Source organism: Schistocerca americana, chromosome X (assembly GCF_021461395.2).
Source record: "Schistocerca americana isolate TAMUIC-IGC-003095 chromosome X, iqSchAmer2.1, whole genome shotgun sequence".
Lineage (NCBI taxonomy): Eukaryota > Metazoa > Arthropoda > Insecta > Orthoptera > Acrididae > Schistocerca > Schistocerca americana.
This window is the reverse complement of record NC_060130.1, coordinates 632683720-632702131: the sequence shown is the minus strand read 5'-3', so window position 1 is coordinate 632702131 and position 18412 is coordinate 632683720. Positions and strand designations below refer to the sequence as shown.

General features: G+C 42.7%; 1 protein-coding gene across 1 annotated transcript in view; it reads left to right on the top strand.

The window, feature by feature from the left end:
• The window catches only part of LOC124556216 (monocarboxylate transporter 10), a 459031-nt gene that overhangs the window by 417831 nt on the left and 22788 nt on the right, over positions 1-18412 (top strand). Inside the window, exon 6 of the mRNA XM_047130204.1 lies at positions 17528-17776. Within this exon, the coding sequence (XP_046986160.1) occupies positions 17528-17776 (249 nt within the window). The remainder of the gene's footprint in view (positions 1-17527; positions 17777-18412) is intronic.

Sequence of the window (18412 nt, the reverse complement as noted above, 5' to 3'; positions counted from 1 at the left end):
TTAAATTATTCATTAGTATGAAAATAAGTTGACAATGCCGTCAATGTGGAGTAAAGCTGTTTGTATACAATGACTAGGAGATATATCTTGTCTCTCAGTTATTTTCGCAATGTTATAACTAGGTCATATTCTTAGTGTTGGTTATTGCTGAACATGGAATATCTTTGCTACTGCATTTGTGCAAAGCAGTTAACACGTCAGAAATATGCATCAAGATTGCTAGATTAAAATGCAGAGCACGGGTTGTATAGGAATAACAACTCTACGACAAGTATGTACTATTTTTCTATAATTAGAACGTAAGTAAAAGCTACTGAGGTTTTATATCACACCTACTAGTAAGAAAATTGCTAAGTTAAGGAAAATAATTCTAGTAATAAGATCTAATATAAATGACCCATACAGCTACAAATGCAGTCGGTAGCCTACGTAGGGATTTTATTGGAAACATGGTATTCTAGGCGCTAATCATATTTGGAAATCATGTTCAGAGCTGTCGATTTTTGTTTCAGATCAAAATAAAAATCACACTGTCGATTATTTCAACATTCATACACAGTCGATTATTATTTTTTGTCTGTCATAATGTAAACTTCATACAGAATAATCTACGAATGAAATTCATATGTGGAAATTTGAACATAGGAATGTTACGAGTTTCATATTATTTTTTAAGCTAATGTTTTTGCCGTTGTAATTTGTATATAATACAGCTATGATATTTTTACTGCTTTTTATACTAGATGGAGTTTTTCATCTGTAAATTATTTTCGTCTGTAAAATATTTTAGGTTACTTAAAAATATGGACTGCATCATATGCTATTATTAAACAGTACCTGCCCTCTATTTGCGTGTCAGAAGGTGGTCATGTCACTAACTTTGCTTTTGGAGGAAGTAATGAAATTTGCATTACTGTGTCACAGTAGCGGAAATTTAATAAAAATGAGCATTTGCTGAGAAGGACACTGCTTTTGATGAAAATCTGGCAGGGATTCGCTTAATTATGCGTTCCAATACCCAACGGAGGTAATTTAGACAATCCACTGAAAAATTAATTCAGGATAGCCGGGCGGGGATTTAAACGCTTCTACTCCTGAGTCATTATCAAAGGATTCTAGCGCAATCAGTCCTGGAGTACCACTCCAGCATTTGAAGTCTTTATCAAGTAGGCATGATTGCAGAAAGCGAACGACGTCTGTTGCCTACTGTCGTATCTGTTGGAATCAAGATGCGCACTTATATGAAAAATAGGAACATAGGATAAAACCCATTCATTGGTGGCTGCGCTCAACAGGTAGTCAATAATGTTACAAACTAAGGCTATTAATTCTACGTTACATAGAACATTTGCAGGATTTCTATTGACGTTATCAGCAACGAATCAGTTCACAGGCAATGTCTATATGAATTGTTTACATGTGTGGTTGTATGCTGGCCATTTACCAAGTATTAAATACTATACCGACTAAACCAGAACGACAAAAATGAACCTCTATGACGTGCTCTCACTGTTAGTGAAAATTATTTAATTTATCGATAGTAGTAAATATTCAAGTTTACTTACGCAACATACGCTACTACTGAACACTTTTAGTAATATCTCGTAACTGAGGTGCAAAGCCTGTATAAAATTATTAAGTAAGCTCATGTTTCCTTTAATTAGGCTGAAGTTTTAAACCGCGTTTTCGTATTATCTGTAAAGATTGATCATTTTGTAATGGCCTTAGAACTCGAAATAAGATGACTGTGGTAGTCGTATGGACTTCTGTGTAACATATACAACAAAGTAAAGGAAAAATTACATTACTTAAGACACATATTTACATTTAATAACAAAATGTGGAGTGTACCTTAGTGTATGTTTAATTTCTTTGAACTTTCAAATGCTTTATAAAATAGGACTCAAAAGGAAATATAAATTACAATGTAACAAAGCTTACCAAACAGTGGTTGAGACTGAGGAATAGAACTGTGTTTTACACGTATCAGACGTACATATTAGCAGCCCATGAGCTGCCTATAGCCTAAATGGTTCGCTAAATTTCGTTTCAGCTTTATATTCGATAGCATAATCCACAATTAGTGCTTTGCCAAAGCTAATCTCAGTATCACCGATTTTGACTTGTGTTTAAGAAGAAGACTAATAAAATAAATTGGCAGTAACGGGTAATAACTTTTCCGAAAGCAGTTTTAGAACCGGTGTTAAATTCAGCATTTTCATTTGCTTTAACTAGGAGACAGAAGGGCAGTGATCTTTTATAATATCCCTTTTCTTTCATATCTCCACCTTGTGGTTATGAGATAGGTTTTCCTATACTCATCTGAAAAGTGGTCAAATCAAAGACCTTAGGTAATGAATGTGTTTCAACAGAAGTGATTCATGCCTTAGGAAACGAAATACAAAGGAAATTTGCGAATTTATGAACAGAGGAAGAAACTTCTCCAAAACTGGAACAACGCCATAATTTATTGTTTTGCTTCACAAGAAAGAAGGCAGATAAGACATGAAAGACCTTGTAGTTCTAGCAGCCTCCACCCCGTCTTGTAAAAGATATGCAGTGGCACAGAAGAAGACACTGGACTGAAATTTACGCAGAGTAAAAGGATAAAGCACAAGAGACCATTTCCGAATTGTAAATCAAATCGCAGTACAGAGCAAACAGTGTAATTTACAACTTTCCTTGGGATTAAAAGATTTTAAGAATGTTGTGGACTGCTTTTCGATTGGTACAAAAAGCACTTATTCAGCCTATTCCAGTATACTGAAGCGTGTATGCATCAATGGTACTTCGTCAATGTAGTGGTAAATTCGGAATTCGAAGAGGAGTCATGTAAGGATATTCTGTATAACCAGAACTATTCTCATTATCACTTGCAAAAAGGGGAAATAATACGCGGTAATGGAGTATATCTGAACCATTTTCAATTTGCTATTAACACTGTGCGTTTTTCCCGAACGTAGTTACGCCGTAATCTTCAACGAATGATGAAACAACGCAATAGAACTACTTTGGAAGTAGATTTGAAAATCAGAAGTATGAAATAATGCGCGATTAAAGTAAAATACAGGATGTGGCTCAAATGGCTCTGAGCACTATGGGACTTAATATCTATGGTCATCAGTCCCCTAGAACTTAGAACTACTTAAACCTAACTAACCTAAGGACATCACACAACACCCAGTCATCACGAGGCAGAGAAAATCCCTGACCCCGCCGGGAACCGAACCCGGGAACCCGGGCGCGGGAAGCGAGAACGCTACCGCGCGACCACGAGCTGCGGACTAAAATACAGCATGTATCATAACTAATTACGCAAATGCATATCATTGAAAGTACACGATATTTGAAGCAAAAAAGTGTCAGTAAGCGGGAGATCTGCAAAGGAACCGTTTGCGAGAAAATTGTGACTTTGTGGATACCAGCAACCACTGACGTGATTCTGTGTAAACTCCGAATGCCAGATCGTGATGTGGTCTTTATTTACATTTTCGAGACTTAAAGTTGTAAACAGAATGGATACGACAGTATAGTACGCAGTCAGAGTGCCACTCATATCAGCTGTTTACAGAGCATCAGTTGTGTTGTGCGAGTGTTGGTGGTAACACGGAACATCGCTGTAACGAGGAATATGCGGATATACATTTCATATATGGCAGGCTAATGGCAATGCATGGGAGGCTGCACGCTTGTAGCAAGAGGCATACCATGCCTAAAGGTAGCCCGAGAGTGGAACGTTCACAAGCGTGCATAACGCCTCTTAGAAACTGGAAGCTTTGTTCATGCTGCGGTAACGGGTTGGTCTACCAGAATTACACCTCTGCGTGAAGATTTTCTGCTGGAACAGTCGATCGCTCTGCAGGAATCTCCTCATGGAGACTAGCCACACATATTTCTTTAATGAGCCACAGTACTGGTTGGAGAATAATTAATGCATCGCAGTGTAATGTACGCGTATCACATCCAACGACTTCAGTATCTTAGTGAAGCGGATTTTGGTGCAAGTCTACGTATGGTAGTAACATTTTATTTACAGACGGAGGAGGTTTCACTTGTGACGGTGTGTTTAATTGTCACAACTCGCCCGTTTGGAATCATCTAGGCTCCAACCCACATGCTGTGCATGAGCACGTTTCTCATTGAATGTGTGGTTAGGGGTACTAGGTGATGGATGGTTTTATTGGGCCGTAAATGTTACGAAATAAACTCAGTGGACGGAACTACCTTCGGTTTCTGCGGCATCATCTTGCAGGATTGCTTGCGGATGTTCTCTTAGAGCAACGTCGGAGGGTGTAGTACGTGCATGATTGAGCACTGGCAAATTTTGCTGCTTTGGTGAGGCGACATCTAACACGCCGATATTGCTAAAGATTGATTGGGGGAGGAGAAGCTGTGCAGTGGCCATCAACATTACCTGATCTGAACCTCATGAATTTCTTTGTTTGGGCACTTTCTAGGTGTAGCGTGCGCTACCGCGGTTAACACGGTCGAAGAACTGGAGCAGAGACTTGTCAATGCTTGTCAGGAGATTCGAAATAATCCAGGTATATTTGAAATGACTCGGAACTAATTACGGCGACGGGTGCAGGCATACAGACGGATACAAGGACACAGTTGGAACACCTCCCTTAACTATAAGTGCAGTCACGTAACTGTAGTCGTGTTCATTCAAAACACTTGCACTTCTACCAAAGTATCTCCACTAACTTTTCTTAGTGTTGTATACTATTGTTATCTATTCCTAACTGGGATGACGTTTACATAGAATCTACATCGTTAACATCAATAGTCCGCAAGCCACCTGACGGTGTGCGTCTGAGGTTACTTACGGTACCACTAACTGAACCCCCCTTGCCTGTTCCACTCGCGAACTGTGTATGGGAACAAAGATTATTGATAAGCCTTTGTATTAGCTCTAATTTCTCGAACTTTCTCATCGCGGTCACTTCGCGAGATGTACATGGGAGTAAGTAATATATTGTCCGACTATTCGCACAAAGTACTCTCTCGAACTTTCTCCGTGATCCACAACGCCTCCCTTGTAACGTCTGCCACTCGAGTTTGTTGAGTATCTCTGTAACGCTCTCGCGACAAATAAACGATCACGTGACGAAACGCGCCATTCTTCGTCGGACCTTCTGTATCTCTCCTATCAGTTCTACCCAGTAAGGGTCCCAGATTGATGAACAGTACTCAAGAATCGGTCGAACAGGCGCCTTGTAGGCCACTTTTTGACTGGAAAGAATTACATTTCTTTAAGAGTCTTCCTACGACCCACAGCCTGGAATCAGCTTTCCATACCGTTTGTTTTATGTTGTCATTCCACTTGCGGTCGCTCAAGTCACTGGAGCCTGATAATTATCGCAATTATTTCGCAAGCGGTTTCTTTGCGAACCTCTGTTGTCTGAGACTTTTTTGCTTCTAGTATCGTGTCCAACGAGGTCATAGAACCTGGTGATGATTTTCTACAGTTAATTATGAAGTCCATGATACATCTTAAAATACCAGTATAGGTAAATGGCTACACACAACTTAAAAAATGGTACAGTACGTGAAAGATAAACTCTAAAAGCTTTATTTATTTTTTTTTTTTTTGCGAGGTGCCGGAAGTTAGGGTGGAAGACAGCCGACAGTAGTGCCACGGATCGCAGTGGCCGAAAATGGTATCACCTATCTCGAAATGCTGCAGTTGGGGGTCGTGCCACAACCTGAAACTGACTGCAAGGATTTCATCTTTCAACAAGATGGCACTTCTCGACTTTTCCACAGCTGTGTACACGTTTATCGTAATGAGACGTTGTCAAGTCGCTGACCTGGCGCTACTCGAGTGGGCAGAACGGGCGCCAGACTGGATTCCTCGTCATTTTTTTTCTTGTGCTGTTACATCAAGGATAATGTTTATACTCCAGCCGTACCACAGAACCTCGATGACATTCAACACCGCGTCACAGCAGCTGTTCTTACCGCCACTCCTGATATGCTGTATCGGGTTTGGGCGGAACTGGACCACCAATTACACGTGTACCGCGTGATGGAGGGTGGACACGTAGTAAATTTATAATCAATCCAAAAACCTTTGAGAGCTTGTCCTTCGCACACTACATCATTTGTTACGTTGTTCTTGACCTTATATCTCTACTGATTTTTTTTTTCAAATGCTTCATGGCCTTTATACGAGAGCGTGCTGAAAATTAATAGCTCCGAAAGTTTTATGTGAAAACTCTTACAGTTTTATAAAGAAAATGAACTTTGTTAACATTTTACATCCTTATTCGTCATGTCTCTATATTTATTTCTCAGCATGCACATCCTGGCGACGAACGCATTTCCGCCAACGAGAGATAAACTTGTAGATACCGTCACTGTAAATGGTTTGACTTTGTTGACGGAGCCACAACCTCACCTCTAATTCCACCGCTTCATAACTATCACAGTGAAGTTCTGGAAGGTGTTGTGTAAATTCTGGAAACACGAAAATCGGATGGGGCTAAGTCGGGACCGAATAGAAGATGATCGTTAACAGTGAACCCAAGGCGTCGGATTGTTGCAGATGTCGAACCGCTCGTGTTTGGTCTGACATTGTCATAATGAAGGAGAGGGTGCTACACGTGTGGACAAACTCTTCGCATTCGTGCTTTCAGTTTTTGAGGGTGTCGGATCTCGCAGCACCTTGCAGAGTCTACCTTTATTCATGAATTCTATGTGCACAACACCTTGAAACCAGAGCACTGTGAACATGACTTTGCTTGTTGATGGCATGGTGTTGAGCTTTACTGGTCTCGATGATCCTTTGTGGCAGAACTCCACTGATGCTCTCTTGTTTTCAGGGGAGGGGAATGGTGAACCCAACTTTTATCACCTCTCACACATTACTAATGTCCGATACGATCATCACAGTACATGGCTTTCATTCTTCTATGGATTTCGAATGGAGGCACGTTTCCTGCGATTAGGAACTCGATTACAACACGCTGTTTCTCACGCACCGACATATCTACATCTACATCTACATGGATACTCTGCAAATCACATTTAAGTGCCTGGCAGTGGGTTCATCGAACCAACTTCACAACTCTCTATTATTCCAATCTCGTTAGCGCGCAGGAAGAATGAACACCTATATCTTTCCGTACGAGCTCTAATTTCCCTTATTTTATCTTGGTGATCGTTCCTCCTATTTAAGTCGGTGTCAACAAAATATTTTCGCATTCGGAGGAGAAAGTTGGTGATTGGAATTTCGTGAGAAGGTTCCGTCGCAACGAAAGCGCCTTTCTTTTAATGGTGTCCATCCCAAATCCTGTATCATTTCTGTGACAATCTCTCCCATATTTTGCGCTGATAGGAAGCTGCCTTTCTTTGAACTTTTTCGATGTACTCCGTCAGTCCTATCTGGTAAGGATCCCACACCACGGAACAGTATTCTAAAAAAGGACGGACAAGCGTAGTGTAGGCAGTCTTCTTAGTAGGTCTGTTACATTTTCTAAGTGTCCTGCCAATGAAATGCAGTTTTTGGTTAGCCTTCCTCACAACATTTTCTATGTGTTTCTTCCAATTTAAGTTGTTCGTAATTGTAATACCTAGGTATTAAGTAGAATTTACGGCTTTTAGATTAGACTGATTTATCGTGTAACCGAAGTTTAACGCGTTCCTTTTAGCACTCATGTGGATGACCTCACACTTTTCGTTATTTAAGGTCAAATGCCACTTTTCGCACCATTCCGCTATTTCTTCTAAATCGTTTTGCAGTTTGTTTTGATCTTCTGATGACTTTATAAGTCGATAAACGATAGCGTCATCTGCAAACAGCTGAAGACGGCTGCTCATATTGTCTCCCAAATCGTTTATATAGATAAATGTTCAAATGTGTGTGAAATCTTATGCTTAATGCTAAGGTCATCAGTGCCTAAGCTTACACACTACTTAACCTAAATTATCCTAAGGACAAACACACACACCCATGCCCGAGGGAGGACTCGAACCTCCGCCGAGACCAGCCGCACAGTCCATGACTGCAGCGCCTAAGATCGCTTGGCTAATCCCGCGCGGCCGTTTATATAGATAAGGAACAGCAAAGGCCATATAACACTACCATGGGCCACGTGTTGGATAATGGACTCACAAAGTTCTCTGCTTGATTCATACAGGTTAGCCAAAGGTACGTTTACAAGTGCCACAGAAATTGCATATTTCCGACAACGTAGCCCGCCAGAATTGGTGGCCATTAGAGTGGAAACCTCATGTTCACAACACTTCTGGCCATTTTTGCCCGGAAATGTTTGTGGCAATACATTTTTGGCCCAGAAGTGTTCACCCGGACCACCATATCGTCCACGAAATGGAGGAAAGCGAACTGGTTCCAAAAGTTTAACCTATAAACCTATTATGGATACATAACTCCTTCAGAATGTTGAAATACAGTTTTGAGTATATCGTAAAATCAACTGGTCTGAGAAATGGCAAGACCAATACCATTATTGAAGACTACATGCCAGTTCACAACCAGATTCGCAGTAAACCATTGGATTTTGGCATAAAACGTGATTCGTCTGGAAAGGCACCCTGTCGCTACTCAGTGGATGTTCAGTTGCGGTATTGGTGTGCTAATTCCAGCCTTCGTCGCCGATGAACAGCAGTCTGCATGGGTGCATCAACCAGAGGCTTGCTGCGGATACCCACACACTACAACGTTTGCTGAACGGTCGTTGAAGAGACACTTTTGGTAGCTTGTTGGTTCATCTGGACATTCAGTTGCTCAACAGTTGCCCGCAGACATCTCCGCAGTCCTTCACCCCTGTCACCTAAGGCCCATAGTGCACCACAGTTGCCTCGGCGCCTCCGGCCGGAGTGGCCGTGCGGTTCTAGGCGCTTCAGTCTGGGACCGCGAGACCGCTACGGCCGCAGGTTCGAATCCTGCCTCAGGCATGGCTGTGTCTGATGTCCTTAGGCTAGATAGGTTTAAGTAGTTCTAAGTTCTGGGGGACTGATGACATCAGATGTTTAGTCCCATAGTGCTCAGAGCCATTTGAACCATTTGCCTCGGCGCCGGTTTTGGATAGTGCCATTTTGCCCTACACGGTATATTTTAATCACGGTGGCATGTGAACAGTTTACAGATTTAGCCGTTTCGGAAATGCGTACACCCAGTGCCCGAAACCCAATGATAACGCGCTTTTGTACGTCAGAAAAATCTCTCCGTATCTGTTTTACGACAACGGCTGCACTGCTTCCCACGTCCCCCCCCCCCCCTCCCCTCCCCGACACTCTTTATATACCGTTCACTGCCTGTGCTACCTTCTGCCGTCTGTAAGTGATTATTGCACATTGAATGAGCGTAGGGGGAGCAGATATAAGAATCCTCCACTGCTGCTCATGGCAAGGTCCTAGTGAAGGTGGTTTCCTGTTACATTCTTCCGACCTGATATAAACTGTCAAGGGTGTATCTGTGCCGTGTCGATGACTGTGATGAGTGGTTGTACAGTGTAGTGCTTCGTTTGTGTTGTAATGGATAAAGAGAAGGCAGAGGCTGAAACCCGGTGCCTGCACATAGCTTGCTCCTCTCTAAAAGCACCGAGGGAGCCTCAGAGCGTGACGTCCCCCTCGGACAGACGGAACAACACCAACAGTACCACACGTTCTCATTTCATGGAGCACTGCGGAGAGGTTGCTGCAAAGACTGGTGATCAGAAACCTAACACCGCCGCCTCTTCTCCCCTTGCCGACCAAAAATACTGGCAGTGAAAGTCTCACACACCTCCAGGATTGGAACCGCCTTACTTCCGATTCGAGCGCCAGCACACAAGTGTGCGTCAGTGATCTCGGCTACCGAGGTGGGTCACTGCTAATGTACACAAAGACTTTAATGAAAGATCAGTGTAACTGGCATGTTGCTGCTGATGAACGAGGAAACATGATGAGGTTTAAACAACGTGAAAGCCTTAATAACCTGTTTAGACCACAATTACGACTCAGTGCTACGACTGTAGCAGCGAGGAGGTCCTTATTCAGGTTTCGATATTTGTGTATAGTATACTTTCCACGCTCCACAGCTGTAGCTGTAGATGTACAAATCACATTTGTGAAATTCGTGGTTCTCTCGTTTTCGCCTTCTTTATTCTTGTAGTTCTCTATGTACGGGCGCCAACTTTCAAATTGAAACAAAATTGATACTGCTGCGAGCTGTGCTGCAGACGATGTGGAGTAGCTGTTAGAGTCGCTGTCTAGCGCTCTGTGGTCCGCCAGTTCACGTCCGATCAGGAGGAAATACACTCCTGGAAATTGAAATAAGAACACCGTGAATTCATTGTCCCAGGAAGGGGAAACTTTATTGACACATTCCTGGGGTCAGATACATCACATGATCACACTGACAGAACCACAGACACATAGACACAGGCAACAGAGCATGCACAATGTCGGCACTAGTACAGTGTATATCCACCTTTCGCAGCAATGCAGGCTGCTATTCTCCCATGGAGACCATCGTAGAGATGCTGGATGTAGTCCTGTGGAACGGCTTGCCATGCCATTTCCACCTGGCGCCTCAGTTGGACCAGCGTTCGTGCTGGACGTGCAGACCGCGTGAGACGACGCTTCATCCAGTCCCAAACATGCTCAATGGGGGACAGATCCGGAGATCTTGCTGGCCAGGGTAGTTGACTTACACCTTCTAGAGCACGTTGGGTGGCACGGGATACATGCGGACGTGCATTGTCCTGTTGGAACAGCAAGTTCCCTTGCCGGTCTAGGAATGGTAGAACGATGGGTTCGATGACGGTTTGGATGTACCGTGCACTATTCAGTGTCCCCTCGACGATCACCAGTGGTGTACGGCCAGTGTAGGAGATCGCTCCCCACACCATGATGCCGGGTGTTGGCCCTGTGTGCCTCGGTCGTATGCAGTCCTGATTGTGGCGCTCACCTGCACGGCGCCAAACACGCATACGACCATCATTGGCACCAAGGCAGAAGCGACTCTCATCGCTGAAGACGACACGTCTCCATTCGTCCCTCCATTCACGCCTGTCGCGACACCACTGGAGGCAGGCTGCACGATGTTGGGGCGTGAGCGGAAGACGGCCTAACGGTGTGCGGGACCGTAGCCCAGCTTCATGGAGACGGTTGCGAATGGTCCTCGCCGATACCCCAGGAGCAACAGTGTCCCTAATTTGCTGGGAAGTGGCGGTGCGGTCCCCTACGGCACTGCGTAGGATCCTACGGTCTTGGCGTGCATCCGTGCGTCGCTGCGGTCCGGTCCCTGGTCGACGGGCACGTGCACCTTCCGCCGACCACTGGCGACAACATCGATGTACAGTGGAGACCTCACGCCCCACGTGTTGAGCAATTCGGCGGTACGTCCACCCCGCTTCCCGCATGCCCACTATACGCCCTCACTCAAAGTCCGTCAACTGCACATACGGTTCACGTCCACGCTGTCGCGGCATGCTACCAGTGTTAAAGACTGCGATGGAGCTCCGTATGCCACGGCAAAACTGGCTGACACTGACGGCGGCGGTGCACAAATGCTGCGCAGCTAGCGCCATTCGACGGCCAACACCGCGGTTCCTGGTGTGTCCGCTGTGCCGTGCGTGTGATCATTGCTTGTACAGCCCTCTCGCAGTGTAGGGAGCAAGTATGGTGGGTCTGACACACCGGTGTCAATGTGTTCTTTTTTCTATTTCCAGGAGTGTACTTGTTATGTAGAATTATCATCTCTAGAAGGTTCTAGAAATTCCTTATGTTGCTAATGTTTCCATATGCTGGAATATATGACGGTTGAGTCAACAGCAGCACTCTATGACGAAGAGGCAGTTTCGATCCGTCTTTGCGTTGGTGTCCCTAATAAAAGTGATTTTAGTGCTAAGTGTTCTACGTGAATGATGACCCTACTTTCGGATTTGGTCTTTACTGTGGTTATGACGTGACAATAATATATCACTATTCAGATTACGCGGCTCAGCACTACAGCGCTGTCAGCGTGATGAAGTGGAAGCAAGGCTGAGAGTGAGAGGGAAGGCTGTGCAGACAATGACAGAGATATGTATAGCCCGACCGCAAGAAATATTCGTCACCCCTGGTGAACAACACATCCACCATACCTTGGCAACTACTTAGAACAGCCTGCTCCACTGGCAATATTGCCGGGTCATACCGCGATAGAGCCGTTTATTGCAGCAAAATTTCGGCAGTGTTGACGGCAACACTATTACGACCACACATTGCCGTAAAATATGTTCCATGAAACGCACCTTAAGACGGACGTGACAAACTATTGGATGATGGTCGATGGCATTTGAAAGCATGCAAGGTCAATATGGACGCTGCAGACAGTAATGAATACACAGGGAAACCTGGACATGGGCTTTACCAACAGACGATACCAAATAGCAGTTGCTGCTGCAGATAGTATTACTATAGTCAACAGCTACCACGACTATAATGCCTCCGAGGTCGGCGAGATGTGAAACTGTATGTCTCCTTTCTCTTCGGAGGCTGTAGTGTGGCCAAAGATAGTACTATAGGTTATTTGTGTTACATCTACGTCTGTACTCTCAAGTACTTGGCAGATGGTACATTTTATTGTATTGTACATTAAACTTTATTTGGTTATGTTAAATGAGTTTTCATAAGATAACAGTTTTTGCATCTTTTCCGTTAAATTTTTCATCAAACGTTCGAGCTCTGAGTCTTCGTATATGCTCGATGTCCTGTGTGAATGCTATCTGATGCGGCTACCATACACTTCAGCATTATAGATATAAAAGTGTTTCATAAGCATCTACATTTTACCTATGTTCAACCAATGAACTAGGCTTATTATTTACTTTACCTACGAATGAACATACGCGATCGTTCCACTTCATACCCCTGCGCACTCTTATTCGCAGGTGTTAGTATGATATGGCTGACTCTATTTGTCATCTGTAGATTATTAAGTCAAAGTGCATTACTATTTCCTTTCGTTTGGAGCTAATTGGCAGTTTTTCCACCAGTGTCATAGTGCGCGTAACCGACTGGATATTGCTACAGTTTTTATCGGGATCCGCGATTTCCTCTCTAAAACTTACAGTACGTAGCAATCGAGTTAAACAGAACTGATGTCCAGAGTTCCCCAAGGAAGTGTTATTGTAGGCCATCTGCTGTTCCTAATGTACATTAATGAGTTAAGAGATAATCTGAGCAGCCCCCTTAGATTACTTGCAAATGATGATATGATTTAGCGTCTAGTAAAGTCATTAGAAGATCAGAACCAATTGAAAATGACGTAGAGACGATACCTGAATGGTGCCAAATGTGGCAAATATCTCTCAATAAGGAAAAGTGTGAGGTCAACATCAATACAAAATATATCCGCTAAATTTCGATCGATAAATCACACAAAGGTAAAGGTTGTCAATTTGACTAAATACCTAGGAATTTCTATTGCGAAGGATTTAAGTTGTAACGATCGCATAAATAATGTTTTGGGGAAGACAAATCAAAGACTACGGTTTATTGGCAGCTCATTTGCAAAATATAACAGGTCTACTAAAGAGACTGCTTACACTACGGTTGATAGTCCTCTGCTAGAGCATTGCTGTGCAATATGGGATTCTTACTAGATAAGATTGACAGATTGACGGAGGACATCGAAAAAGTTCAGAGAAGGACAGCTCCTTTTGTATTATCGCGAAACAGGGGAGCGAGTGTCACGGATATGATAAGCGAGTTGGGATGACAGTCATTAAAACAAAGACCGTTTTCGTTGCGGCGAGATCTTTTCACGACATTTCAATCACGAACTTCCTCCTCCGAATGTGAATACATTTTAATGCTGCCAAACTACATAGGGAGCAATGATCATCATAAGAGAATCAGGGCTCGTACACAAAGATTTAACTGTTCATTTTTCCCACTCGCTGTTCGAGAGTGGAAGAGTAGAAATAGTCTGAAGGTGGTTCGAAGAAGCATTTGCCAGGAGCTTAAGTGTTAGTTGCCGAATAATCATGCAGATGCAGATGTAGATGTAGCACTCCTCCAGAAATGATAGTGCTATTTGCGAAAAGTGGGAGATGGCAATTTCATTACCCTCTTAGTCATTAATGTACGACGGTTGAATGATAAGTAATGCTTCCATCAGCTCCGTAACATGTGTCAGTATTGCTGTGTAACTGGTTTCAACAAATTGTGTAGAGTCTCTGCTACATCCTTGGCCGCAAGCTATTGCTGTGATTAGTTGCGTATATTATCGTGGATGAAATGAGGGCGTATAAAGGAAAATTGTCACTGTGACTGAAGCAACGTGCTCTCATCGAGTTCCTAACAGCAGAAAGTGATGCTCCAGTCGAAATTTATCGAAGAATGAAAGTAGTTCGTGGTAATGGCAGCGCCAGGTAAACTAAACAGATGTAAAGCTGGTGTAGCGGAACAACGGAATTGTTGATAAACTAAGAGTTGGACGAAATTGTCAGCAGCCAGCGAGAGATGGCATTGCCAATTTTGGGTGCCGATGGAGCTACCCATATCGATTTCCTGGAACCAAACACAACCAATCACTCAAGAAGACACACTGATTCTTCGAGCTGTAAGAAAAGGCCTCAGGGGATTTCGATGGGAGACAGGGCAAGTTTTGTTGCAGCAAGACAACGCTAGGCCATACAACTCACCATGTAAGAGGTTAGGAGACTGCAACTTACGACGATGTTGCATCTTACCATTTAGTTCACGCCCTGTGATCTTCATCTGTTTCCTAAAATAAAGGCAGGGCCATGTGAACATTGCAATGGCTCGAATTAAGAAATCCACACGGTGGCGATATGCTGGTTACAGAAACAGCAGATAGAAATCTTCTTTGACTGACTCATGAAACTTGTTTATCGTTGCCAAAAGTGTACGGGTATTATTTGTCGACTACGTCGAAAAACGAGATTATGTTATGAAAGAGGAACATCTAACACAACTTTCATTTATCAAAATGTTCCTATATTTCGTATTTTCACATAATGTGAAAATCTTAAATTACTCGTCCGTGTGTGTCCACGGATGACTCTTCGTTAAGGGTAACATGCTGTGTATCAGTAAGGCGTAAAATTAATCATAAACCTAGATATATATATATCCCAAATGAACGCATTTCTGTCAGCAGGGATCTTTTTGGCTCTAAATCGAAAGCTTTTCGAAATTATTGGAAAACCATATCGATCTGGTTACTTCTTTCCACGTCACTTAAAATAACATGTGTGAACTGCTTCTGCATATATACTCAGAGAGCCCGAGTTTCTTGCTTGATGGAGCGTGCTTCTCACTAGTGCTAGCTACTTTTTGTCGTTTTCCATTCGCGTGTAGAGCGAGGAAAAAATTACTGCCAGTCTGGTACCGTTCGGGTCCTATTTTGTCGTATATCATTCTCGTGACTCCTATGCGAAATATACAATGGAACTGTTTTACAGTCTACGTCTAATAACAGTTCTCTAAGTTGGCGAATAAGGTTTCGCAAGAACAACGTGAGCTTTCGTCCATAGAGTTTCATTTCATTTCCCTGAGAATCTGAGACACGCTTTCTTATGAGTTATGTCGACCTCTTAGGATTATAGCAGTGTGTCTTTGAATTTCTTTAACATCTTCCATCTGGCCGACTTGACTGTCACCCCAAACCCTGAAACAGTACAGTAGAACAGGTCGTATTATAATTGTAGTCTCTTAAATAGATGTACTGCAGTTTCCCAAAATCCTTCTAACAAATCCGTGTCTACCTTTCACCTTTCTTGTTATTTATTTCACATGTTCGTTCCATTTCAAAAGGCTTGACAATAGTAGCTTTAGATTTCTAAGCGATGGTACAGACTCTCAAATGTTTACCAAGTATGTTCAGATCTGATGCCCAATGTGTTTTTACGAATTACATAGAACTTTCCACACTCAACCAAAGCTATCACTCACTATCCTGAGTGGAAATACTGGGTAATTCGCTCTGCTGATATTTATTTTGTCATCTGAACGGGACTCAAACAACCATCATCATACACATAAAGTTTAACACACTGAGAAGCAATATACGCATTATATTTGCTATATTGTACATCACCATAAACATAAAATCACGGTAGGATCATATCAGAAGTTGCCCTGCTCTTCCAAGAAAAAGGCATTTAAAAGGCGATATACTCTTATGTCTTTCAAGCAGAGCTGTACGGTGGCACACGTCGTTGAATGTGAGGCACTTTATAGTGTCCATCAGTATTCTGAAGCATCGATGTTCCTCGTGCCATAAGTTAGCAATCAGCATCGGATTCACTTCAGCCTGATCTTTGCATTTCTATTTCACTTATGTGTTCCACTTCTCTCTGGTTTCTTATCTAATAGCCTATAAAATATCTGCCGATGGCAATTCCATGTGTCCTCTCTCTCCGTTATAGACTGCAGCTGTAGCTACCTTGTTTACTGTTTCGTTGCCAAGAATGCCATAGTGTGCTTTGATCCACCACATGGTAACTTCCCGATTCCTAGTTGTGAACTGTAATATCAGAGTCATGATGTCATATGCTGTTGGCTTGTTGGAGCGTGTGCTATGCAGATGTCTTAATAGTTCCCATACTTTTCTAGAATCAGAGAATCAGAAAGGATAACGTATTTGTAGCCCTAGCATACACTAAGCGCTTTGTACTGACATTTATCTAGTCGTCTTTGATATGTTCTGGAACTGACCCAAATAAAGACAAGCATAATCCATGTGTGGACGTACGAAAGAACGATACATTCTTAGTCCCACTTGTGCATCCACACCCCAGCTCACACCCATGATATCTCGCAGTAAATTAGTGGATTTTCTGCAGTTTACGACGACTTCTGTAATGTGTCTTCCAGCGAAATTTTTGGTCTATATGGAGTCCATAATATTTGACTACTGCCTTGACTGATAGTTCATATGGCCTAAGCTTCAGTGTCTCCTTGGGGGGAACGTACGCCTGGTGGTGCTGGATCTACGGTCGTTCAAGAATAATAGTTCCGTAAAGACAACACCATTGAAAGCAACAATCAAAGAGTAAATGAACAGAATTTCTTATGTAAGGCCGAAGGATGTATTTTAAAATATGTTATATTTTACTATTTGTATTCTCATCCAATGCTCTGTCGCAACTACTGAAAAATCCTGTACATCATGTATGCCTGATATCTACGGTGAATGCATAGTTTTGTGTACTAAAAGTTATGTTACTTTTACTCGCATGTCCCCTAATTTCATAAATTAAGTTAAAATACATTAGTTCCCATTATTTATTGAAACCAACTATCTGTCGTATGTTGTGGAGGGCCGGCCGCTGTGGCCGAGCGGTTCTATGCACTTCAGTCCGGAACCGCGCTGCTACTACGGTCGCAGGTTCGAATCCTGCCTCGGGCATGGATGTGTGTGATGTCCTTAGGTTAGTTAGGTTTAAGTAGTTCTAAGTCGAGGGGACTGATGACCTCAGATGTTAAGTCCCATAATGCTTAGAGCCGTTTGAACCATTTTGTAGTGGAGGAAGAAACATTACTTTGTTCTTTATGTTGACAGGTATTATATACGACCACACCAAATCGTACACAATACCTTTCCTGCTGGCTGGAGTGCCCCCAATTGTCGGAGGAATCGCGCTGTACTTGGTACAGTGCGTTACAGACGACGATGATGAAGACAGAGCTATGAGCGAAGCCAAGTCTCTACAAGTAATAGACACTCCCGCTGCAGTCGAAGACAATAAGCTGGGAGTTATAACTAACTGTAATTCACCGAGCCATCCATTAACACTCGAAAATGGAACAGGTATGTGGGTTGACATTATCGCTGCGAGAATTACGCCTCATTACAAGCCTGAATGTGAACGATTAATCATAGAGCCTGTAAAATCGTGCCCTCAAATCTGTGTTGGGGAGCAAAAACTCAGAAGGTACAGCTATTCAGTGCTGTAATCGTTTTATTTCTCATAACTTTAAGATTCATTTTGAATTGGCGGTGGTGCGATCATCATAAAATAAATATAATGAAGACCTAGAGAACAGAGAACAAACTGTCATAGTTCCTATAAAATCGTTGTTAATATGTCTTCCGATTTACTGCCATACGGAACGCAATGTATTTATGTGCTGCGAAGATGTATTTACTGAAACCTATGGAGAGGCATGAATCTCAGGGATTTCTGTTAGAAGTGATTCGCACTCCTTAGAATGTATGTGGACAGCTGAATTATAGTATTGCAGAAGTACTTATTTTGATTCCTATTTTTCTACTGTATATTTAAATAAAATTTCTTTCGTTATACGTTAAACAGTTCTGATTTTTTAATTTACTACGACAATTTGTAAAACTCCGAAGCTCGACTGTGCAAATTATATCCTATGAGTCCGCCTGGATCTTCCTAGTTCTCCTAAAATAACCTTGATTATCCAGAAATATCATTTA